General features: G+C 38.5%; 1 protein-coding gene across 1 annotated transcript in view; it reads right to left on the reverse strand.

Annotated features, from left to right (window-relative positions):
• TUBGCP3 (tubulin gamma complex component 3) overlaps window positions 1-26890 on the reverse strand; it is a 58655-nt gene that overhangs the window by 16961 nt on the left and 14804 nt on the right. The window contains exons 3-11 of the mRNA XM_086482098.1: window positions 26224-26291; window positions 22873-22950; window positions 22031-22248; window positions 15972-16144; window positions 13282-13400; window positions 9615-9740; window positions 6112-6180; window positions 2763-2895; window positions 1268-1434 (exon numbers count right to left, since the gene is read on the reverse strand). Coding sequence (XP_086338224.1) covers window positions 1268-1434; window positions 2763-2895; window positions 6112-6180; window positions 9615-9740; window positions 13282-13400; window positions 15972-16144; window positions 22031-22248; window positions 22873-22950; window positions 26224-26291 — 1151 coding nt within the window. The remainder of the gene's footprint in view (window positions 1-1267; window positions 1435-2762; window positions 2896-6111; window positions 6181-9614; window positions 9741-13281; window positions 13401-15971; window positions 16145-22030; window positions 22249-22872; window positions 22951-26223; window positions 26292-26890) is intronic.

Here is a 26890-nt window from a genome sequence, read left to right on the forward strand (position 1 = left end):
CCTGAACTGGTGATCAAATGCTAAGGTCTCCCAACTCCACACAGAGAACACTTTCATTTATAAGAAACTAAAACTACTGGATTAGGTTTGTTAAAATGACTTGTAGATGGATTCTGTCTGCATCCTGTCAAATAAAATACCCATTCTTTGGGCAAGAACTTTTTTCACTGCCTCCAAATACCATTTCCACCAAGAATGGCCAATTGTCTTTGTTCAAAAACTGTGTCTATGGTATGAAAATTGTAGCTTTCAGTACACCACAATCAACAGTGATTTTCCGTTTTAAGAACACTCTTACAGTACACATGTAAATTTTGAATCAAAGAGTTGAAAGCTAATAAATGATACAAAAATGCCAAAAGACACCACCTCACATGTCTGAGGAGTAGCTGGGAAAAAAAGTAAAGTCTATTTTACACTTCTAGCCATAAAGATTCATAGACATTTCACACAAGTCTCCGAATGCTGACCTTAAAGATCAGCTGTGGGTGATATTTGTACTAATTTTAATTTTGACCCAGATGGATAGTTTCAGAAATCAGACCACATACTTCACACTCAGGCAAAGTTACTCTGATGTGGTTCAGAAGTGCTCAATCCATTTTTAAAAATGATTCTTTGGCTTCCTGGAACAAAAAAAGTCACTTTAACAAGACTCTACTGATTGGAGACAGGACAGAGAGTTGGGAGAGCTTAAAAAGGCATAAAAACATTTCTATGAAGAAAAAGGACAGTTACTAGAACTTGCTGTTACAGAAGTCAGAACAAATAACTGTAGAGTTTCTAGAAGAACTCTGGAACCATAAACCTCTTCTACCCAATCTCATAAACCAAAGTTATTTACGAAGCTGAGGATAAGAGTATGTAGTCAGAGTAGAATATTCTGAACTTTATTCCAAATACAAGGCTTGCATTCTAAATAGTAACAAAGATACATTACTATTGTTACACTAAGCAAGAAGAGAGAGATGACTTTGTCTCTCTTCAGAAGCACGCATGTATTTTTAGTCCACCATTCTGCCTCTACGGAACAGACCCAGGATTATGATTCACTGCAGACAACATACTGCATCATCGCAACCGTCAGATATCACACTGACTGAATCCATGAAAAAAGTCACATTTCACGTTGTTATTGTATACATTACTTACATGTTACACGCCTCCATCACAGTCTACTTTTCAAATTGTCCTCTAAGCTTCCCACGCAACATACTTCCACAAAGCAAGCAAACAGATATAATATTTATTGTATCACATATGTTACCTCATGGTACGTATCCTCCAACTCTCCATCATAAATCCAGCGATAAAGGAAATTCAATACCGGATGAGATACTAGGCCAAGAATGTGCTGAACCAGAGATCTCATGTAGGGATCTCCTGTTTTAGTATAGGCATGAACTGCTGAGGCTAGTTCACCACCTTTTCGTCCTGTAAGATCATAGGGAAGAGAAACAGAAACGTATGAAGGAAAAAATACACACACTACACTTAAATTCAGCAGCCATTGATTTTAGCTGGTCATATGGCACTCAGAGCTTTCTGAACAGCAATTCTAAAATGTAGCAAAAGTACATTTTTATTTTTTTTTTAAATGTTGACAGGAAATTCCCAGGTCTTAAGCCATGAATCATTAATCTCACTGAAGCATCAAGCATAGCTGTCTGACAACGTATTCTGTCTACTTTATAGTAGCTTGCAGTAACGCAAATTTCAAGGCAACAGATCATACTCAAAGGTTGACTTTATGCTTATCTTCCCCACCACCCCCATCAGAATAGCATTAAAGGAGCCTTAGCATGTTTTCCTTCTCTCCTCAGATGTTCTGTGTGCATACATATACATAAACGCATCTTTCCTGCTGCTTGGTTACAGTTCCTCCCCCAGCTCCTTTAGGTAGTATTTCCTGTCTTCTTGCAATTGAAAAGTAAGAGGATGTTAAAAAATAAAACCAGGAGTACTTGTTTCACTGTTATGCTGTGCAGCTTAATGTTTCCCTGCAGCACAGGCTGTAGCATTCAAAATTTTCATGAACATCTTAAAAGTAACGCCTACTTTTTTTTCAGAATTGTTACTGATCCCAATAGTCAAGGTAAAACAGATGCTGTAAGCTTTTTTTGGTTAAGATGCTCTTTCCAAAGGGCCACAATCTCCATTTATTTTCAAAGACAGCAAAGCTGAAGTACCCTTAGGGAGAAGCATAGCCTATGGGTCAGTTATTGGCCAAAGTTTTGGTCAACTCCAACACCACTCCTCAGCATTTTTTCATGGATTGCCAACACAGCCATGTGCTATTTGCAGATTTGTAAAGTTTCGTTTTCACATGAATCTGCAGGCAACTCGCAAATGACGCCTATATGTCATCATACATAAAGCAACAGCATAATACTCATACATAGTGAAGAGACTAAGCCAACCACTTCATAGTGTATTAGTAGGCTTTTTAGCAGCGTAACGCTCTCTGAAAGATGACTAAAATCACATAATCGAAAACAGCATGAAAAACGTGCTTAAAATTTGAAGGATTTCTCAAGCATGTTCTAGTTTTAAAAAAAGATGAAAAAGTCAAAGTGTATCAAAACAGCACTATAATTCACCAGCTTTTTCCTTAAGCTTAAAAGGAGAGAATCCTCTGGATTAGCTACTTAAAATTTTCTAAAAAACCCTAACAGTAACATTACTGATATCCACCTTTGGCATGCACAACCACTTAAAGTTACAGAACTTCCCCAGAAATATTAAATTACTGTTAAACAGACCTTGACAGTGATCCACAAGTGCTGCAAGGGTCTTTAACCTTATTTTAGGATCATATGTCCAGACGAGAAGACGGCGAAGTGTTAAACTGCTCTCAAGTCCCAAATTCACGCCCTGATCATCTTCCAATTGCAACTGATCAAATTAGAAACAGAAAGACATATCAAGGAACAAAACAGGCAAAACTGAAGCAGAACCGATGTTTCATTGTTTTTGTTCCGAAGTTAGCTTTTTACTAATACACTTGAAATACCCAGTATTATGTGTTCTCATTAAATCATTGGGCCAAAACCTGAGGGCCTCGCTAGTGGAAACAGAGAATCAAGCGTACATGAAAGGACAGAGACAAGTGGAAGTGTAATAGGGTAGACAGACCACAAAGGCCAAGAAAGTTACAGAAAGCAAGGTGATAGATGGTTAGTCACAAAAGGAGGGAAGAGCAAAGGAAAAGAGAGCAAATACTGGCCAAAGAACTGCTCTGAAAACAGTAAAGAAAAACATCTAAAGGAAAGGAAGGGTGTAGAAGGTAAAGTTTTTATTACTGCACAGTCAGCTTATTTTAGTTCAACATGGGACAAATTCTGTTCAATGTCTTCCTCCAGAAGCCATCAGAACTTATCTTAGCTATATAGTGAGATTAAGGAATTGCTACTGCTGAAAAAAAAAACAACCCAACATTAAAAGCTCTGCCACAGAAAGTCTGTCACAATGTGACTACCATAAATCTTCCAACACCGTGGAAAATGAAAGCCAAATATTTGCAGCCAAGATGCAAAGGCACATCTCATACAAGCACAGATAGGGTAAGCAGGACAAGAATACGATCTAAGAATATAAAAGCAAGTTCCTAGAGCAGCCCAAGAAGATAAACTCTTACAAAAGATGCTCCGTTTCCCGTATGCGACAACCAATCCATCCCATTCTTCCTCATCCAGAGCATTTTTTGCCAAATACAACGTATCAGTTAAACTTAAGACCATTGTCACACACATTAAGCTCAGCCTTAAAGCCAGTCAAATTCACTAGCTTCTGAATGCTCCTGGGTCCACAGGTTTTTTGTTTTGTTTTGTTTGGTAACTGGCAACAAAGAGCAACAAGGAAAAAGACTGGGAAAAATGTGAGCCCAACTACTGAATGGTGCTGGGAAAGCGGTGACAGGAAAAATGGAAAAGGCTGAGGTACTTAATTTCTTCTATGCCTTGTTTTTTTTATAAGATTTGCCATTAGGAATACCAACCACCACCAGAGATCAGAGGGGAAGCCTGGAACAAGGGAGACTTACTCTGAGTGGAGAAGGACCAGGTTAGGGACCACTAAACAAAATGGATATACCTAAGTGTGAGACCTGATGGGATGCACCCGTGAGTGCTGAGGGAGCAAGCCAATGTCACTGCAGGGCCACTGCCAGTTAACTTTGGAAGTTCTTAGCAATCAGAGGAGGTTCCCAAAAACCAGGAGAAAGAAATGTCACTCCTCTCTTCAAGAAGGAGGATCCACAGAACTACATGCCAGTGAGACTCATCTCATCCCCTGGGATGCTGACAGAGCAACTAATTCTGGAAACCATTTCCCATCATACAGAGGACAAAAAGTTTTTCTCATGAAGAAAAGCTCAGGGAAAGGAGGAAGAAGGGGGGCCATTTGTGTGACGGAGTTTGTCTTCCCAAGCAAGTGATAAGTGTGCTGAGGCTCTGTTTGCCAGAAAGTAGCTGGACATTTGCCTCCTGATGGGAAGCAGTGAATGAAATCCTTACTTTGCTTTGCTTGCACGCACAGCTTTTGCTTTACCTATTAAACTGTCACCAACTTGATTGACTTGTCTTGTCTTGCCTTCCATCTTCTCGCCATTTCCTCAAGAGACATGGGTGAGCAAGAGGCTGGGTGGGTGTTTGGCTGCTGGCCAGGGTCAACCCACCACAAAGGCAAATGCAGTTTGAAAATAAGTGATGCCAGAACTTTCCTTTAGTTTTCCCCTTCCATGCTTCCCCTCCCACCAGACTCATCTCTTCTTTTGAAAGGTTTAGTGGAGCAGGAAGGGTAGAGGAACCTGCATTTTAAAGAAGTCATAAATATTTTCATGGTCAAGTACTTTTAGAACTTAGAATAAATCAAAACTCCAGCAAACAAAGAGAGCAAACATATTTTGGACAGAGCCAGAAATAATTACATGAAGAGTAACTGGATAGTAACCAGGAAAAACAAGTAAAAAGTATACATGACAGGCATTCCAAAAGCCAAGAATGTTAAAGAACTGCAAGTGAGTCAAAAGGAACAGATGCTTTGAAAATGTTTACAGAAGCCTATGACAAACCGCAGATTTTTTTGAAGATGGAATTTTAAATGGCATTTTAATTTAACTTTAGGTGAATTCTCAGAATAAGTTTTCGTCAACTACAAACTTGAAAGTCCCATATAAAAAAATCAAATTTTTACTTTAGAGCTAGCATCTAGGTGCACATACCTATAAATATTTGTGGACAAACTGCAAGATTATCACCACTGAGCTGGTCTATGAGTCACAGAAAAATAATACAACACTTAAAGATCTTATTCTTCAATACAACAGAAGGGACAAGGAAAATGCACAAACTGCCCCAGACAGAACAAAAAGTTGGAACTGCTGTTACTAGTTGCTGAACTATGCATAGCTTGAGTACAGGAAGATTTTTTTTCTCCCTTCAAAGATGTGTCGTGCTGTTTGGGACTTGAATGATAAAAGACACCACACAAGATGAAAACTGACAAAAGGGCTGCAAAAAAGGGACAGAGGCTTAGAAATACACATTATATTCCTTGCTTACTTAATACAGAATCACAGAACGTTAGGGGTTGGAAGGGACCTTGAACGACCATCTAGTCCAACCGCCCTGCCAGAGCGGGACCACCTAGAGTAGGTCACACAGGAATGTGTCCAGGCGGGTTTTGAATGTCTCCAGAGAAGGAGACTCCACAACCTCTCTGGGCAGCCTGTTCCAGTGCTCTGTCACCCTCACAGAGAAAGTTTTTCCTTACGTTAATGTGGAATCTCCTATGCTGCAGCTTGCACCCGTTGCCCCTTGCCCTGTCATTGGACATCATCGAGAAGAGCCCGGCTCTGTCCTCCTGACACTCGCCCTTTACGTATTTATAAACATTAATGAGGTCAAACAACAGTGAATTTCTAAGAGAAAAATATTCATTGGTACACACAAAGAGTAACAAATGTACAAGTTACAGAGAATTGTGTCCACTGTCAATAGAAACTGCTGTACATCCTTCCCTTTCTAATGGGATACCTAGGTATACCTTTCAGGAGATACTCAGATAATGTAAAGCAAAATAAGGAAGTTAAATAAGAACCACTTAACTTACCTGAGAATGTAAGACAGACAGAAGTCGGTAGTATTCTTTAAGCTCCTGATGTAAGGCTGCACAAAAACTCTGCAAAAAAAAGAGGAGGGGGGAAAAAAAAAAAAAAAGAAAAGAAAAAAAATCAGGAAAAATCTTTCTGGCTTAATCTAGAATAACTTCTACCCTATCACCACACTGTGAACGTAGTTAGAAATTTCATAAAAGGAATCCAGCTACAAGTGACTTTCTGTTTCTCGCTGTCTTAATTCTATTAACAGATTAAACTATGGTAAGCATAACTCTCCAAACACATATACCATCTCAATAAAGACATTAATAATTACCATAGGGACGTGGAAATCATAACATGACCCAAAAGAAATTTTCTTTAATAACTATGTAAAATACAGCATGTAGTAAAGTAAGAGAGCTTCAATTTCAGGAAGGCCTCTAATTACAGAACATAGAAGTCAAGCAACCATCATTACATTTACAGTATAGACTATATGACATGAACAAGAAAACACAACGCTTACAAAAGAATACTCCCAGTAAGTGCTGCTGTAAATTTTTGGCCTTCAACTGACAGACATACACGATTCTTCCCTTGACATGGAAGAAATGAGTAACACTAAGTATATCCTAAGAAATCTGTAAAATGTGCAAAGTTAACAGGCTTGAACTAAAGCAAAGATTCTTCTTTGTAAAACAATTCTAAGACCAGCTACTTTGGGTTGTTTAAAAATAAATACATAAAGGCAGACTTTAAAAACAACTACTGAAAGAATACTTGTTTAGTAACAGATAGTTTTCCACAGTTTGGGGTAGTAGGGTTTTGCTTTGTTTTTTGTTATGTTCTTAACCTAACGTACCGACTAAAAAAAAAGCCTGCAACACATTTTCTAAAACGGAACTAAAAATATGGGTCATTAATTTTGAACAGAGTTGAAAATTTTGGACTTCAAGCACTTTTGGGTGGTTTAAAAATTGTTTCTTTGTTTGAAGAGTACCTCCGTGCACACACACAAATTCTTCAGAACTGATTTATTAACCAATTTTCAGCTAATGATTTTGATACCTATTTTAATGAACTTTTTTTTTAAAAGGAAATTCCCCAGGACTTCCCCCTCAACCCTTTCAAAATCATCACAGTCAAAGTAATTCGGAAAAAGTACGTAAAATCTCACAAGAACAACTCAAAAGCTTAAAGTAAAATATTTATTCACTAGAGTATATACAAGGGAGAAATCATTACTACAAGGATATGGAGAAAATAAATCTTCTTTCCTGCTAGGAGGCTAAGCAGCCTATTAAAAAAAAAAAAATCATTAATCTTGCCATTGTATCCTTTATGAGGAAAGAGGGTTCCTTTCTTCAACTCAATATTACACATTAGAAAGAAATTTGAAATTAATTTTATTCCAGGGGATACTGAAGGGCAAAAAGAAATCCCCTTATGTGTAACTCCACTTTTCATTTCTTCTCACTTGCTTCTTCAGTACATTTTTGAACCTATTAAAGTAGCACTTGCCAAGATAGAGGGCACAGTAGAGCCTCCAAGAAAACAAAGGCACTATACATCTACTCAAAAAGCGAGAACAGTAATCACTGTCTTTAGTAGCCAAAAGGATTTAGGATCTAACTGGCCATCAATTTTTCAGAGAAGCTTTAGAAGTTAAAATTTACATCCAGTGCCAATTCCTGCATCACAAACTACAGTTTTTTGTTTCCCAAACTGTTATGGAAAACTGGACATTATCCTAGAATTCTGGTTTGGTCTACAGCAAAAGAGAATTCAGGAAAGAAACAGAATGCTTGTTCAAGAGGAAAAAAATTAAAATGCCCACAACCTCAACTGGATCTAAAATGGGCAAAGTGTCAAAATATAAGGCAAGTTATATTTCATTGGCAATCACTCTTTTTGCTTTCTGAGGACAAAGTAGAACTTACATACTAAGTAGCAAAGGCAAAAGAATATAATGTTGAAGTGTAGCGTAATGTTATATCTCTACTCCTAATAGTTGTCAATACCTGACATTTTGCATGGCAAAAACAGTCACCAGAACCATAATAAAAGAGGTGACAGGTATCTTATCCTGCATGAAGTTTAAACAGGGGTTTACATAAGCATTCTTTCAAAACATTAAGAAAAGGATGCTTTAGAATGCACAATATATTTTTGTGCTAAATTCTTAATGCACAGTGCACGGCACCTGAAATTGTCAGGTATAAAAGCCATAAAGACCAATAGTATATGCTCTTTTTGCCCAGATACTGACAGCAGGAGTAGAATATATGTTTTTCTTTGTACACTTTATGTCCTAGAAATACATATATAAGTGCTTGCCTCAAGCAAAATTAACAGCATAGGGCTATGCACATTCAGCTAGCTAAATGCACGGCCTTCTGCACAGGATCTGAAACCTGCATATGGTAGCTAAGATATAGCACATTTAAATTCACTCAAGAATTATAAGTTCTCCCCTTGCTGTAAACTTGAAGATTAAAGCCAGAGACAGTAAAAATAAGCATAAGCAGGAAGCTACCAGATAAAGAATAAGAAACTTCACCCAAATATAAGGGGGAGAGTCTGAAGAAAATGCATATACAGTAGCACTACCATTATAAACCATGGAAATCGGCATTGGATCACTAGAAAAATAATTATTTATATGTAACTAAAAGGGTTACTTAGAATAAGAGACAGAAGGGAACAGAATCAAACATTAGAAAAGTAGGAAGCACTACAGTGTCTCTACTGACCTCTTAAGAAAAATTAGATTGAAGGGAGAAGCACTTCAATTTCTTGGCAGATTAGGTAGGATGTTATGGCTAGAGGCAAGGATAACATTTCTGTCGACTCAGAAGGGATAATATCCAGTTTTACAGAGGGAGCAAGTGAGAGGAAACGGGAATGCCTTAGCAGTAAATGTGGTTTTGGGTATTACAGCAGCTGTGAAGTTACTGTAGACTACAAATCATGATGTTGAAACCTATAAAAACAAAAATTAATATTCTTTTGACACTGTATTCAAAAGAAAGGGCAGAAGATAACAGGGTATTCGCATCTTAGGTACGTTAGTGCAGTATTAACACATGAACACGAACATTAGCTGACGAGAGTGTCTCCTGCATAGGTCACTAACAACTGAATTCATGATTAATTAGCTCAGGGATGCCACCATCCCATTTAAGCAATGCTTTTGTTTATAAACATGCACAAGTACTTAAAATAAATATGAATTTTTAAAAAAGGAGATTAAGGAAAGGAATCTATGCATGAGACTTTCCAGCTACAAATGACAGGGCAACTCCTTCTTACAACCAGAAAGAGCAAATGCCTTTCCCTTGCCTTCAGACTATGACCCATACCAAAAGTGGCAGTCCCTAAGAGGAGTAAATCAAAGGATGAATGATCCAAGCTCCAAAGTTTACGCGTCATTCTAGTACTGCATTTACTCAGCAGTTTCTAAGGGAAACAAGGTCAAAATACTGTCCCAAAATCAATTTTTCAGTTGACCTACCTGTCCCACAAGTCCAAACGCACGATCCAAACTCCTCTGGTCTGTGTATTTTCTTATTTTATTATGTAGCCATCCCAACTCTGCAAGTCTACTTGTAGTATCTCTGAGAGATTTGGACAAGCTCACCTACAAAGTTAACAGAAACAATGACTTGCAATTAAGTCAAATCCCCCACGCCAATACTTGTTTCTTTATAAAAGCCCCTCTTTCTCATAAAACAAGCCAGTTCAGGAAACAATCATTTTACACTTTACAGCAGAGACAGTGCCAAAAAAGCAGACAACCACATAGTTAGCACTATATTTATACTCTTAAGCACTGAAAAGGCAGCAACAACAAACTACTGGCAACTTTGTGACCTTCCCTTTTAGAAATCTTAATGTAACAGTATTCATACAATCTTTTTACATTACGCAATTATGGCAGTAAGAAAAAGGTCTTCAGAAAAGAGGAAGAAATCTGAAATTTTATGATGTAGAATCACACTTCATCTTATCCTGATAATCAGTAACACTGAAAATATTAGAGCTCTAGAAGAGGAGTCAATGACTGAAACTAATGAAGAAACCTAGGGAAAATAATTAGTTACTCCTACATGTGAAACAAACCTTTAATAGAAGACAAATGACCCAATACTGGACTAGGCATCAGGAACCAAAACTTACAGAATCCAAATTCCAAGTTTAACTCCAATACACCAGAAACAGCTTTTACAAGCTATTTAATCACGTGCCCCTTTGAGCTCTTTTAGTCTACTTTTCTTATACTAAGTATCTCACTTCACCCTGCAAGCCTGTCTTAGTCCCAACACCCTATTTAACTACTACTATTTTCAGCTGAATTGGCACGTTTCTTCCTTTAAATTACCAACACATAAGATGCTGTTACTCTTCTTCCTACTTGAGGTTTGCTTCCACCACACTTCGTCACATTACCAAGAACATCATCATCAAGGTTTCAAAATTTTATTGGGCAAAAAACCCCCAATAAATCTGACTGATACATTAGGCCAAGAGTCAAGAGACTGACTTCTGCCCACAGCTTACTGGGCCTATCCCACCTCTACTGACAACTTTAACTTGGGAGAGACAGCTGGAACAGTCCAAACCAAAGGAAGGAAGTGCACCAACAAGCTAAATCGATTGCCAAAGAACTAGAAATCAAGTTCATTCATTAAGCCTTTTAGTCAGCAGTACAGGCATTCTCTAAGATAAAACTCAGCTACGGAGTGTGTTAGCCACAGCAGCGTGGGCTTGACCCAGGCAGCAGCATTTGGTTGTAGGACCTGAGTTCAGTCCCTGGCCCTCTTTAGCTATAGAGGCACAGCTTTAACTTCTTAAACAACACCCGTAAGATAAATTCTAGCCCAAACAAGCATAACTGGACAAAGCTAGAAACTCTGCCCAGAGCTAAAACCAAAGAGATGACATAAGAACTATTTTAAATTCTGCAACTACAGAGTGCTTGGCAAGCATTAAGTACAATAGACATCTGCTGGAATCAAATGAGGAACAAGCAAGATTGGCTTGGTGTTATTACATTTGTATCTCTTAGATCAAATCAGAAGCTGCTAGCTTATACAATGCTGAATGTCACCAACAGACCCAGTATTAACACTGGCATTAAAAAACACTCAGGCAAGAATAACAGCTTGGAAAGTGTGTTTCTTTCTGGAAAAAAAAAAGAGACTGCGTACAATGACATTTTCTTTGTGCAGCTGAGGGAAAACTACCATCTTGCCTACATGGAGGCAACACAGCTAGAGGAGGTATGATCTTGGTCCTCCTTGGTCATCAGAAAAAGTTCCAGCTGCAGCTCTAGTCAGTGAAATAATTTCATCTTCACTAGGTCCAGTGCTCAGTACAAGTGCCAATAAGGAGGAAAGATGGAAGACAACTGACTTCACAAAAATAACTGAAGACACGAAGTTCCCAGGAAAAAGCATTATTGACCACAAACCATCTGAATAATCAAACTGAATTCAAACTAAATCAGTTCTTCACCTCAAACTAGCTTATTTGATATGAAAGCTACACAGAAAACTAATGAAACCTATAGTACCAATTTTGCAATCACTAAGTTTTCTCCATGTTCCTCTAGAAAAATCTATTCTGCTACCTTTCCTTTCCCCTATATAATCTAACTTACATAAGGAACATCATTAACTCGGTTTAGGTGATGAGGAATTACAAACTTCGCAGCATCTACAAGTACAGAAGATGACATCCTTAAGAATCTGTTTATTAACAAGTTTTAACCGATTTAACACAATTTAAGTTTTCCATTTTTGCCTCCACTAAAGCAGCCCCAAATATCATTGTAAAGTAACAAGGGGAACAATTATACATTTCACTTTTTGCTGTTATCATGGAGGAGAAAAGGAAATTAGTTCAGTTATCATCAACATTAAGACAAGTCTGCTGTACTCTTGGCACATGAAATGGCCCAAAATCAATTCCCCTCCATTTTAGGGCTATGCCACATTGTCAGAGCACAAAGCTCTTAACACAAGCGAAAATCAGAAGCACTGTCTTTGGTTTTCATGTTTTTGTTCAAACGGAATTAGCGAGCTGAAACTGGACTGTGAGGCAGCGCTGTCTAAATACTGGATACGGGGAAGATGCTAAAGCAACCAGCGCCATTTTTTTGTTCTTTGCTCAGCAGACTCAATGTCACCCTTTGTTTTTTTTTTTTTCCACCTTGCAAATATGTTTAACATCTCACCACCTTAAAGCAAGATCTTCTCTCTCATGCTTCTCTCCTGTTCCTCTGCCCCCTATTTGACACCTGCCTTCAGATTCACAACAGCTCGATTTTCTATCAACAACAGGAGTTGAAAGCACTTTCTTCAGTTCTATCACCAGTCCTTTCTTGGGTGATCTGCACGATCCTATCTGATCACTTACAAGTTGTAATGAAGTCCATAACATCAAGCAGCTAGCATCCATTCCACTTCTCAGGTTGTTAAATTTAATCCAATTATAATGTGGTCAAAAGCCTGCATCTGCTTTATATTAATTCTTATACACTGGGGAGGGGAAAGGATGACAAAGTCCTCAAATTAAGCCATAACTTAGGAGTCTTTGTACTGGCTTAATAGTTGGGAGTCTATTCACATCTTGTGAAACACTACAATTTCTTCCTGGGACCTAATCTACCCAATCAATTTTAAATTAGTACTGTTAGAACTACGCTGTTATACTAAAAAAAAAAAAAAAAAAAAAAAAAGCTGGGGGAGGGAATAAAGACTTCGAATTATAGAATCATTAGGTTGGAAAACACCTCGAAGATCATCAAGTCCAGCCATGAACCTAATATCACCATGCCCACTAAACCATGTCCAAAAGCGCTACATCAACACATTTTTTGAACACCTCAGGGATGGTGACTCCACCACCTCCCTGGGCAGCCTGTTCCAATGTTTGACCGCTCTTTCAGTAAAGAATTTTTTCCTAATGTCCAATCTAAACCTCCCCTGGCACAACTTGAGTCCATTTCCTCTTGTCCTATCACTAGTCACTTGGGAGAAAAGACCAACACCCCACTTGCTACAACCCCCTTTCAAGCAGTTGTTTTAACTTTTTTTTTTTTAAACATTTTTTTCACGGCTATTTTCCCCCTACATACCTCCCTGCTCACACATGAAATACAAGTCACCATACAGTACCTTTCCCTCCACTTTATAGCAATTTTCAGAATTGCACATTTTGATGTTTTTGCCATCTATTCCCTGGAAGACATACAAAACATCTCTCACGAGGTTTGCTTCAGTTATTTCAACAGAGCCTAGAAAGAAAAACCAAACAAACAAAACAGTATTTAATTTGTTGGGACAACTAGTTTTGATTACAACTTCAAAAAGATATTTAAAAGCCTAGCCAAAAAAAAAAGAACAGAAAAAGCCTGTGTTTATAACCTGTAAAGAAATTATTTAAGCCTCATTAACCACCTGACAGGAAAGCCAAGAATTCCCTTTACCTGCCTCTGCTGATATATGGGATTCACTCAGAGAAGGTCAGCTTGTATGACACAGGGCATGTTGTATTTTAAACAACACTTCAGTCAGTCCTTAAACTTATCTTTTCTGATTCGATCACCAGTGCAAGTTCTGAGGCAAACATCAAAATAACTTTACCTTCCTTCGAACAAACAGCTGAAGTAGTTAAATGTGATTTAGAATAATCTCTTCTACATTCAGCTAGGAAAACAACAGAGTTAATCCAGAAGGATAATAAACAAGGAGCTGCTTGTTTATTATCAGCTTTCAATCACACATGCCACTGCTCAGTGAAAAGATTGATCAAAACCAGACTGCCAGTTGCATAACGGTTATATAGCTGGCAAACAGAAATACTGTTTCTGAAGAAAAATATACCTTTGATTTAGTAAAGTTTTTGCTGTTGCAGCATACAGTTTGCTTCTGGCTCATATCTCTAGTTAGAGGTCAGATTAGGTTTGAGATTTAGTATATCTATTGGTTTAAAGGATATGGAAGACGGAAAAAAGTGCTCTGCAGGCTACTGCAAATACGCCCACCTTTTCTGGACAAAACAGCACCATCTGCTTTTGTAACTTCATTTAAGATAACAAAATTGAAACAATTTCAACAACGGCTATCCAGAAATTGAGATGCGACAACGTGCTCCCCCCAGATTTGACAACACTCTTACTCCCATCAGTTTGCCTCCCCACCAATCCACTTTCCCGAATAAAAAAAAAAAAAAAAAAAAAAAAAAAAGAAATTCTATTCTTATTTTGGGAAAACGTAGCCATCACCTTAAGATGCTGTTTAAAACTCAGAATCCCCTCAAAATACTAAGATGTGCACGACAGTAGTTAGTCCCTTTTAGGAAGTGTTAGTGAAAAGGGTGAAAGATTCAAGTTCACGTTTCTTTAAGTGGTAAATAATACAACAGGTATTAATATCAACTATACAATGCTCCTGATTATACTGTCTGTGTAGGCGTAGCAATAAGAAAACTCCAATGAACAGCAACCAACTTCAGAAGAAAAAAAAACAACCCTTTTAATTACTTAGAATAATTTTGTATTCATAGAAATATATCTTCTTGACAATAGCCATTTATACTCTGAATGCAGTCCTACTTTATTTGTACATCAACAAGTGACTACATTTAAGACAGCTGTCAGTCCTTATACCCATCCCACATAAGAATCTAGATTCACAGCTGCTGGCTGACTGAATTAAACAAGTTTGTATTGCTCTTTATGGCAATTAGTACTACAAAAATAAGAGGCGGTGCTAATTCTATATGTTTTTTCTCTATTTTTCTATATTAAATATCTCTCTATATAAAAAAATATATTGATAAATATTTTATACATATACACAGACATACGTCCTCTTACACATTCACAGTATTGTTAATTAGGTTCTAAATGCCAAATGCTGCCCTCAGATATACCAGTACAACTCTGTTTGGTCTACAAGCTGTTGCTTTGGGCACTCTTACTCATAAAGATGCGGAGGCACATAGACTGTATTTTAGCTTCTAGCTATCCACATTTCTTTATATAGGAGTTAATAAAAAAAAAACCAAACTCAACACAGAACATAAAAACCCCACATTCTCTTATCTTTCTTTGCCAGAGAGTAACGGCACTGTAGGACGACAACACCTGCTGTTAGCGCTCTTATTCAGAAAAGTCTCCCGCTTTTACAGTAAAAGCAGAGTGGGTTGAAAGTTACACAATTGCCACAGGGATCATCTGTTAAAAAATTTGTCCTTAGTTACACTTGTATTAATTCAGAATAGATCCTCTAGGCATCAGTTTCGAGTTTATAGCCATTTAATCAAGGAAATAAATTAGTAATATTTATCTATTTTTTATTTATTGACAGTATTTTATGTCAATTGCTCTAAATACAACCACCATAAACAGTGTGCTAATTTAAAGAAAAAAGTTTTAAGAGCACTATATTCCAGTGCTCATCTCAGAGTTTTAAAAGACAGAATCGCAAATGTTCTATTCATTGAGCTCTCTTTCTGACTTTCTAAAAGCAGTAGCATCTTCTGATTATCAAGAGGGATGATCACTCACAAACTGCAGTCACCTGATTCTGACAAACACTGCAGTGAAGTCAGACTTTTAAGAGGACAGAACACATTATCAAACCAATCACTGCAAAAAGAAATTAACAACCAGTGAAAGAGATTGTGGCCAAATATAACAGTCTTGCGTATTTGCTTCTATCCTCCTACCCCATACATTCTAGCCAAACACTCCTCAGAACATTCAACATGCTATAAAACTATTTCAAAATCGTTAAAAAACGATGGAGGATATAAATAACAATTGTAAAAAGCTCTCTCTAACAAATACATCTTCGCTCACCAGTTGTATCCCCTTCTCGCCTTGACCTTGGCACACCACGGGAGACAGCATTTGAAAAGCCTTTTGAGGTAGTGCTTTGTAAAGAAGGCTGGCTTGCAGTTAGAGTCCATGCGAGACGTGATCCTAATTGCTGACGGAGGCAATCTCCAACGCCTGGAGCTTGATAGGATTGTCTAAAAGGACAAAAGGAAGAAACATCTTTAAAAACTTTGATTCTATACCAATCACCTGATTTGGAGTATGCAAATTTTGAAAAAACTTCCCAAGCTAGAGTTTAGTTTTTTGTGGATGTTTTGTTTGTGGGAGCTTTTTTTTAGTAAAGGAACCTTTAAAAGGGTGCAGAACATACAAGTAATTTATTGCTTCCCATAAGCCCACACTTTCAAGAAAAAAAAAAAAAACCAAACTGTAGAAAAGGAGGTATGAATTTGAAAAATATGATTTCATATCAAAGATTGACTTTGTTCCCAATGAACTGTGTAGATATGCTGGAATGGATTAAAAGTGAAGTCAACTATAATAATAAGAATAACCAACAACCAGAATAAACAACTTAAATATAAGTTTTGTTATTACTTGAAACTAGTTACATGCAAAAGAACTAAAGGAAAACAGAGAAAGAGGAGAAAGTTCATTTTCCTGCTACTCGACTGTTTAGTATACTTTTAACAAGTGCCTGAACAAGTGATCAAGGAGGGAGCATCTAGACAAGCTCCAGCTTCCCTTCCCCTCAAACTTGTCAATTCTTCTCACAAAAATAGTCTTAAATGTGAAAAATGCTAAGACTAGAAGTTAAGTTTCTGATTATTTCTGTTTCATGATGATAAAAAATAAAGTTGAAAATATTTGTGAATGATATTTGCTGTGACTATTCCCCCCCCAACTGAACATAAACATTCAGAAATACATTTTTAAAAAAACTAACTAATTCCACAAAGCCGTGAAAGCAGTTGCAGGGACAGATGGAACAAGATTACAACACAAACGTCCATATAAAAATGGTCAAGGAAAGCCTTTCCTCTCTCAACTGCCCCATCATAACTCATGGGGTGGTCACGTCACACTTATATGAATGTAGCTCATGAACAAGAACACAACCCGCAAGACAGAGCAACTCCGTTGTGCTTCACATTTATAACACAACTTGGGTACAATGCTGGATTTAGGCTGTTACCCTTCCAGAAGAATCTACTCTAGAAACAAGGGGAAACATGTATAAAGAGAAGTTCAGGAGGAATGAAGCTCACAGAAAGATCCAATTTGGGTTGCCCAGCTCACAGACTACAGGACTGAAGAGACAGCAGTGAAATTGCTATAAAATGGAATAGTCTGAACAGGTCAGACCAAGAATATATCAGGAACAGGATAGGTTCTGCTGATACTTTTAAGCAAGCAGATACATGAAATAACCTCAGTGACATACCATTCTATACTGTATCATGATTATATAATGGTAATATCTCTGGAGATCACCTCCTCCAACCCTTCTGCTCAAAGCAGGGTCAACTAGAGAAGGACAGTTACCTGGTGCATTTCAAATATTTTCAAGCACAGAGACTACACAACGTCTCTGGGCAAGACATTTCAGTGTCTCATAACATCCCTCCTGCCATCAACACGCACCCCACCTCACTGCAAAAGAAAGGCTTTTTCCCTTATGTTTAATTTGATTCCCACTCTTATAAGTTTTGCCAGTTACCTCTTGTCCTTTCCCTGGGGACTACAGACAAAAGTCTGGCTCAGTCTTCTCTACAGCCCTGGTTGGATATAATCACATGGATAAGATTCTCTGAGCCTTTTCTTCTCCATGCTGAATGGTCCCAGCTTTCACAGGCTCCCTTCATGTGTTAGATGCTTCAATCTCTTTAATTAGTTTTGGGGTTCCTTCTCCAGACTGTCTCCAGTCTGACCATGTCTTTTTTTGTACCATAACTGGACCCACCATTTCAGATGTGTCCCCACCAGTACTGAGCAGTTTTACCTCCCTCAGCCTCCTGGTGATGATCTTCCTAATGCAGCCCAGGAGGCTACTGGCCTTTTTTACCACACGTTGCACACTCACGTTCAACTTGCTGTCTACCAGGAACCCCAGGGCCTTTTCTGCAAAGCTGCTTTGCAACCAGTCAGCCCCCAGTATGTACTGGTGCATGGGGTTATTCCTCCCCAGACGCAGGACTTTGTTGAACTTCAGAAGGCTCCCATCAGCCCATTTCTGGAGCCTACTGAGGTCCCTCTGAGCAACAGCTGAATTACCTTCTTTATCAAGCATTCCTCCCAGTTTTGTATCATCTGCAAAGTTGCTGAGGGTATACTCTGTGTCACCACGTGGGATGAAGGATCCAGCCCCTGGGCTACACCAGTAGTGACTGTGCTCCAACTGGACTTCATGTCACTGATCATAACCCTTTTGAGTCTAGCAGGTAAGCCACTTTTCAGTCCACCTCACTGTCACCTCATCTAGTCCATATTTTATTAAGTCTGTCAATAAGGATGTTACAGGTAGACAGTGTGAAAAGGCTTATTAAAGTTGAAATAAACAACATTCACTGCTCTCCCCTTGTCCAAGTCAGTCTATCTCATCGCAGAAGGCTGTAAGATTGGTCAAGCATGTCTTCCCTTCTTAGTCTGTGCTGACTACTCCTAGTCCCTGCTTCTTGTCCTTCACATGCCTAGACACATCCTGTGCCCAGGATTAGTTGCTCCATCACCTTCCAGGGGTTGAGGTGAGGCTAACTAGCCTGTAGTTCTGTGAATCCTTCTCCCTGAACAAAGGAGTGACATTTGATTTCTTCCAGTCCTCAGGAACCTCCCCCAAATTGCCACATTTCAAACACTACCAAGAACATCTTCACAAACAGCTCCCTCACCACTTGGGGATGCATCCCATCAGGTCCCATGGGCCCTCTGATCATCCTCTGCCAGGGGTAAACTGGGAGCAATGAAGACTTTCCCAAGGGCCTCAGGCTCCTGGGCTGGTCTTAACCAGCACAGATCAAGGGAAAGAAAGCACCAAGTATCTTAGCCTTTTCCACATCAGCACAGCCCCTGCCCCTTCTCTAGCCTTCCTTTACTGCTTAATTACTTGTAGAACTCTTTCTTGCTGTCCTTCATGTCCCTTGATGAGTTCACCTCTAGGTGAATTGGTGCTTTCCCCGCACATTCAGTGTCTCTGCCCCTGGGGCACACAGGATACAACTCTTTTGTACACTTTTTAATGTCTAAGTTTTGTCAGCAGCAACTTGTTTGTCCACACACACTTCCTGCCAGCTTTGCTTAAACTCCTACTTGTCAGAGTGGACCATTCTTGAGCTTGAAGGAGATCATCCTTGAATACCAACCAGCTCTCAGGTCAGGCAGTTGGACTAGATGATCTCTAGGTCCTTTCAAACTGAACTATTCTATTCTGTTGTCTCCTGAATCCCTCTTCTCCGGGGCAGTCTCTCATGGGACTCTTCCAAGCAGATCCCAGAAGAGGCCCAAGAGGAAGTCTCCTCTCCTGAAGTCCAGGAATGGGATCCTGCTTTTTTCCCTGCTTCCTCCTTTCAGAATACTGAACTGCACCATGCCATGATCACTGCAGCCAAGGCTGCCCCCAATCAGTTCTTTCTTGTCTGTAAAAAAGCCAGATCCAGCAAAGCACCTGTCCTCACCATCGCCTCAATCACCTGTGTCAAAAAGTTCTCACCAGTGCACTTCAGAAGCCTTCTGGATTACTTGTGCCCTACAGCACTCCCCCTCCAGCAGATACTGTGGTGATTAAAGCCCCCCACGAACACCAGTGCCTGCAAATGCAAGGCTTCTTCCAGTTGTGTAAAGATCTCATCTACTTCTTCCTGATGAGGCAGTCCACAGCAGGTGCCCAGTCCAAGCATCACCCATGCTGGTCTCCGTTTAATCCTAACCCATAAAGTCTTAGCCGGCACCTCATCTGTCCCTAGGCAAAGCTCTGTATGTTCTTGCTGCTGCCTCATGTAAACAGCAATTTCTTCTCCTTGCCACCCTAGCCTGTCTTGTCTGAAGAGCCTGTATCCATCCTTTGCCACATGCCAGTGGTATGACCTATCCCACCATGTTTTTCATGACCCCAACCAGATCATATCTCTAGTACTGCACATATACCTCTTAAGTCCTGCTGTCTGCTCCCCATGCTGCATGGGTTAGCGTGTAGGCACTCCAGCAGAGTTCTGCTGATGTTCCAGAAAAGGTATGAGAACTTCCCCCATACGTCTGTCCTCTCCAAGTTCCTCATTTGTGTAGACGCACTTGGGGGGACCCTGTTCCGCCCTGCTCTGTTGGTTTCAAGGTCTCTCTTGATCACATCACCCTGCATCTTTTGCTTACTAATCTGGTCTATACTTCCTCAATCAGCTGTGGGGCACAGTCCTCCCCTGTTGCTCCCAGTTTAAAGGTATCCTCTAGTCGTGTACCCAAGATACACCATTCAAATCTAGTACTGACAAAGTCAAGTAAGTATTTGTATTGTAAAGCATATTAATAACAATAAAATCCAGTTGTGTCAACATTAGTTATTATTTCTGTAATATGAATTCAATAAATCATGTCAAATACACTGTATTAAAAAAAAGTATCTTCAACACAAAATAAAGCTGTGGCACTTTCTGAAAATACATCTAGTCCAATTTTCTGTTTATTTTGCAATTGTTGTGGGGGAGGAAAATGAAGAAACAAGAAGATGGTGTCTTTCTCTTTTCCAATTACGTGAAAAATTAATAACAAATTCCATAAATTAGCCTTATATTAGGAATTTGGTCAAATCATTAGTCATTAAGCTTTTATTAGGACCAAATAATATGGCTTTTCTCATTTCTACATCCCTTATATGATTTTTTTTCCTTTTATTATGTTCTCGTGTGGTTTTCTGATATTAACTACAGTTTCTTGAAAAGTGACGTCCCCATTACTTTTGGACTACGGCTTTACTTCCAGACGTTTTGATTCAAAGTTGAAACATTTTTCGTTTAAGGTTATGCAAATAAGTCACTCCTCACTTTTACTAGTTTCATAACTTTCTGTTCACTTTTCCATGCTCAACCTCTATGAGGCAATGTATTTCCAGGCACATAGTACAGACTCACTGTTGAGCCACTCCCTCTCACAGATTATGAACGTACGTTCTCTGTCCTCCATAGAACATGTGCAGCACATCTCTGTCAGGTTTTGTAGAGCTGGTACCAATGGCACAAGAAGGGCTCAGCTTTTCAGCATTTTACTTCCCGTGTTAGCTTATTTAACAAAGTCAATACTCAGATAACCATCTGATGGCTTACAATGGCCAGCTTTTACTCATCAAAAATCTGAACTATTTCATATTTTAATGTTTCAGTTCCAAATGTAGATTCACCTTGGTATGAACACACAATTAAACCACTGCTGAACAGTAGGTGGTTTAGGATTCTTTTTCTAATAAGTAATTTTTTTTTAAATCAACTCTTGTATAAATATTCCATCCCTCCCCCCCCTCCCCCAAAAAAAACCCTGTCCTCTCAAGATGCAAGACTGCTCTAGTACAACGGCCAGCCTGCTGTGAACATGCTTAAAAGAACGTCAGACCATCTCCCATTTGAAAACGGGGACTGTTAAGTCTACTTATTTGACACTGGCTGAGGAATGCTTTGTAAAAGGAACTTGAGTGATGACTAAATCTAAGGTGTTTACAGAAGAAAGAAAAAGACTATTTTAAAGAGTTTCAGAGAATGGAGAAATCTGGAAAAGGACTTGGCACTAGAATCCAAAGGAGTGGATCCAATAAAATACCAGCTGTTCAGCAGGATCGCTAAGATTAAGTTTAAGAATGGATACACTTGGCCAGCCATTTATGGCTTCCTATGGTCACATGACAGCACCTGATATTCAGAACTGTTCAGCTAAGGAACTCAGCTTCTATGCACCTACAGTGGAATTTCCAATGGCATACAAATGGGGATGGTGGAGGTTAGAAAAAGAAGGGAAAAAAAAAAAACACACACACAAAAAAAAACCCCAGATAATCTCTAGTCTTTTCTCCAAACCTATTTGTAAGGTCAAACAGTTTAATTTACCCTGGAAGGAGTGATTGTGGAGTTGGCGTTGGCCCATTCAGGGCATACAGGCTGATGCTGCTGATCCCACTGCTCCCCATGCTGCCAGAACTCTGGGCAGACTGAGCACTGCGGTCTTGGTAATTCAACGGAAGGCTTTGAGGCCTGGCATAGTAATAAGGGGTTGAATGAGCATCCCGTGGCAATGCTTGAGCAAAAAGCGTGGCATAACTTGATACCTGGAAAGGAAAGCATTTGAAAAGGAAGGAATAAAAAGAAAAGATTTGTGAGTTGCTTTAAGTCATATCTTTCTTAACAGGAGTGTAATACTCAAGAACGCAAAAAAGAACTTAAGACTGTGTTTATGCAAAGAAAAATTTGTTGTTACAATTATAATGACAAAAAAAGCAAGCAAAAAAGTACTTTAGTCAATATAGCTTATTTTTGCCTGCAAATTGTCATTAGCAATAGCTGCAAAAAGCACTTTGGTGCTAGCAGAGCCGCAACTAAAGGAGGAATTTTGCTCTCCCTACTCCATTTCAAACTCATTAACACATGAGCAGACATTACACCCCATCAAGCAGAAAGCAAACAAAAACCCCACCCATCTAATAAAGTCACAACTTCAGCTACAAATATTGGACAGCTCGTATTTTTACATTTACTTAGTATAAAAAAAAAAACCAACACAGAAAAAACCTGCAGACACTTGTGTTAAGTGTGTTCTTCCTTTCAGCCTCACACCCAAACACCACAAACACAATCTGAGGTGTTGGTTAAGTCTGGATGACTTCTTAATGACATCTAAAATAAGTGACACACATTTACTGTCTCTCAGAACTAACGAAGGTCTCCTCACCTACCTTGTTAGACTGCTTACGTGGATCTTCACTAAGGCTAAGCAGGAGGTAGAGTATTGACCATTTGTTTTTCAAAATGCCCTTTAAAAAAAGATGAAGACAAACAGAAATGAGTTTGTTTTAACTCTTAGTAATGATGAATTTCTTTTTAATTATCCAGTCTACTAACATGTACATATATAAATCAATTTTCCACACAAGTAAGATCAACTCAGAGCCACATTCTGGAGTAAACTGGGAATGTGCAGTGTAGCCTCTGTATTGCTAATTTTATGAATTTTCTCCACTGTATTCAAATCATGAACTCTTACCTGCTCTAAGATCAGCAAGTATACTCAAAATTCATAGCTACTACGAAAGAGATCTATACAGAGTTGAACTTTTACCAGCATTCCCACACTCTCAGCATTTAAAACTTGTCAGATGTGGATGCTACTCTAACCTAAAGGTGAAGGAAAACTCTTGGTACAATTTTAAGCAAAGAACTGTCTTTTCTCCACTTTCCCCTTCACAGGGAGGCTTCAAAAGTTTGAGCGTTTCAATTTCTATTACTTAAAATGCCATTTAAGGGAGCTACCAAGATTTTCACAGTTTAAGACATGTTAACACAAAACTTGAAGAATAGGCAATATAGTCTGTAGCAAACAGCCAAACAGACAGATACATACAGACTGTTAGACTAACACTCTCAGCAGCTTTAAATCTCAGCAGAAAGCTTACCAGCCAAAGACTGAACAATGCTAAAGCCCAAGGTACAAAAAGAACACTTTGAAGAGAAGAGTTACCAGAAATATTAAAATGTTTTATTGCAGATACACATATGTTTCTAGATGTGTTACTCCGTAGTTCTGTGACACTAACACTTGTCCCTGAATTGAGCAAGGACAGAGAACCTTATACGGACATTAAGTAGTGGAGTAAGTCAAAGACACTCATACAAGTTCCCTCACAATATCGATCAGGCTATGGTCTGAAATACTACACAATGCTGAATATAAAGGAAACTTCAGTCATACCAAGATTCAACAAAGACTCCATCGCTTATGAAGCAATGTAATTCAGTCCTATCAGTCTTGCAAAAAGTGCTTTCGAAGTCACTTTGAAATTCTCTTTTTTAAACACATTTTCATTCTGACCTTTTTTCTATTTTACTTGTTTCTCCACAAATCATGCATTTTGTGTGCGTATGTTACGTGGTGTAAGAATTTTGTCCATTCCTTCTTCAGGCCATTAACCAAACCTACCAAAGCTGTATACTGTTATATAAGGCTAGAGGCAGACATTCTACATCATTATGTAGAGCAGAAGTTTATTATCTTCTGCTCTGATCTCAGCAACAAGCAAAAAGTAGAGGTATTGCATCTGCTGCAAATAACCAATCCAGCAACTCATTAACAACTGGTGAAGAAGGAGCAGCAACATTTCCATTTCTCCTGCTGGCCAGGACAGAGTAAGTCCGAGTGCCTCAAGCACATGGTTTGGTTAATTGGCAAGCTGCCACTAAAATAAGCACTGACCTCCTTTTCTCTTTAGAGTAATGGAAGAAACAAAGTTAAAATAGATTCACAGAAGCTTTTTTCTTTCCCTTAGTTGCTTTCAAGAGAACTGCTGAAGGAAGAAAAAGCCTCATTGATTCAGAAAAAACATATTCCTTCTGTGCCACTCCTTCAGCTCGTGGGGAAAAGAAATTATTGTCCACCATCAGTAATAAACCTAACAGCATACTGAGTAACAATTGGTAGCGTGAATTTTAAACAAGGCAGTATTCAGATGATACCATTTCAGGTACACAAGATGCTGGCACATGGGGGAAAAGAAAAAAGAAAAAAATAAACTCAAATATTTGAGCAGGCAGCAAAATATGAGGAGACAGCTGATGTAAGACTGTATTACATTCGAAAGAATAACCAAACTGATATGAACACAGACCCGGCATTTTGTTTCAAACTTTACAGCCATCATGCTCTGCAGCTATGTCGCTTGCCTAAGTGCAATGGTATGGCAACATAGTACATAAGCTACAGAAATAGGTTACAGAAAATCTGTATTAAAAGAGCAAGATCACACAGTGTAATACTTGCAAGAAGAGGTTGAAACCAATGGCTGAGGTCATCAGAACAGGTGTCTGCAAACTGTTTCACTGTACAAACCAATACAAATAGTACACAAACCCACAGAATAAGGAAAACAGGAAGAGTTACATAGTAACTTTTGCTCCAAGTACTAACAAACTAACAGGTAAGCTAATGAGGAGAGGGGCAGGAGCGAGTTCTGACTAGTCATACTTTCCACAGAATCGCTTTTTTTGCAATCTTAAAATCTTAGTATTAGCCTGTAAAACTCAGACATGATCTACACATAAATGAATACATAAAAAGCAGAAGAACAGAGAAAAGCTTATCTCCTAAATACAAAGAGCAAAATAAGGACAAGCTTTCTGTTATATGGAAACATCATCCTTCACATGAACTAATTTTTGTTGTCAGGTATGTGCAAATGACAACTGGGAATTTTATTTTTATTATTGCCCACCATATTCTACCTTGCTAAATACTCAATTTTATGGAGAATCCAGAACAGATTAGCAGCAGTCCTTTTTCACCTACCTCAGCTAAATTTCTATCCTTGCATCATTCTCCCCTTTCACCTGATCCATCTTCCTGCATCGTGGGCTCTCTATACACCACCATCTTTTGTCAGAATATCAACATGCAGCATTCTTCAATTAACACTGGTGTTAGCAGAACCAAAGTCAACAAGCCCTTAACTTTCAACATTAAAGCCCTGAGGCACTTAAAAATTCAGAAGCATGAGGACTGTTTGAAACCTAGATTAGTAAAATCAACACACTCACAACACATTGTTGTAAAATAAGTGACGAGAAAATTAATCTGTTTTACATATAAAATGGACACTTTCATTTTTACAGAGTTGCTTCCTTCATATGAAGTGCTCCTTCATGTAACTGGACTCAAACTAGAAATGTTTCCTTTATTCTTTTCTGATCTACAATTAAATCCAAATTAATTTCTAATTAATAACAAACAGCTCATAGTAAAAAAAAAAAAAAAAGTAGTAACTTTTTCACAAAAACTACAAAATGGTTGAGGTTGGAAGGCACCTCTGAAGATCATCTAGTCCAACCCTTCTGCTCAAAGCAGGGTCATCTACAGCAGGCTGCCCAAGACTGTGTCCAAGGATGGAGACTCCACAACTTTCCTAGGAAACCTATTCCAGGATTCAAACATCCTCTCAGTAAAAATATTGCTAACGACCCAAACACTCTCCAAAACAACCCTATAACACCAGAACGTGCTTTCAGTTTCTCTACTATTTATATATTTACTACACTACCTGTGAACCGAGTTTTCTGTAGAGTTCTGAAAACAAAGCAGCATCTGCTTCCCTCCTTTGTCGTACAACTATTAAAAAAGAAAAACAAAACCAAAACACAAACAGATTAAACATTTGAAACAAGTGTAATAGTCATGTCTGAAATTATATATTTGTGGTAAATTGGAAAACGTACCCAAAGAAGCTTAATGATGCCTGTCTTACTCTGTTTACTGTTTTGCCTGTTTTCATGTTATCTGCATTCCAGCCCTGCAAATTCTTGCATCAGAAGTGATGCAATGTAAGTACCTGTTTTTCTTAGGGTAATCAAAATATACACCTTCTAAATAAGTGCCCTTTTAAACTGTAGTCTGCCTTTCTGTAAGTTTAGGGAATTAAAACGCAACTGAAAGCAGACATAGGTTAAAGAATGCTATGAAGCCCTTCACAAAATAAGTGTAATTGTTCCTATTTTAGGCAATAGAAGCAAGAAACAGTAGTAGTAATGCCACTTGCTCAAAGTCAAGCAAAATTCCAAGGTCACACAACTTTTATACATTAAGAAATAACAGTCTAAATCACTGCCAGTTACATAACAGAAGTCTTTGTTCAGAGGAAGAACATCTTTAAGCTTTAAAATGTCTTCAGAAAGGCTGTGTTACACCAGAAAAAGCCACGTTTAAAAAAA

Source organism: Leptosomus discolor, chromosome 1 (genome assembly GCF_034619465.1).
Source record: "Leptosomus discolor isolate bLepDis1 chromosome 1, bLepDis1.hap2, whole genome shotgun sequence".
Classification (NCBI taxonomy): domain Eukaryota; kingdom Metazoa; phylum Chordata; class Aves; order Leptosomiformes; family Leptosomidae; genus Leptosomus; species Leptosomus discolor.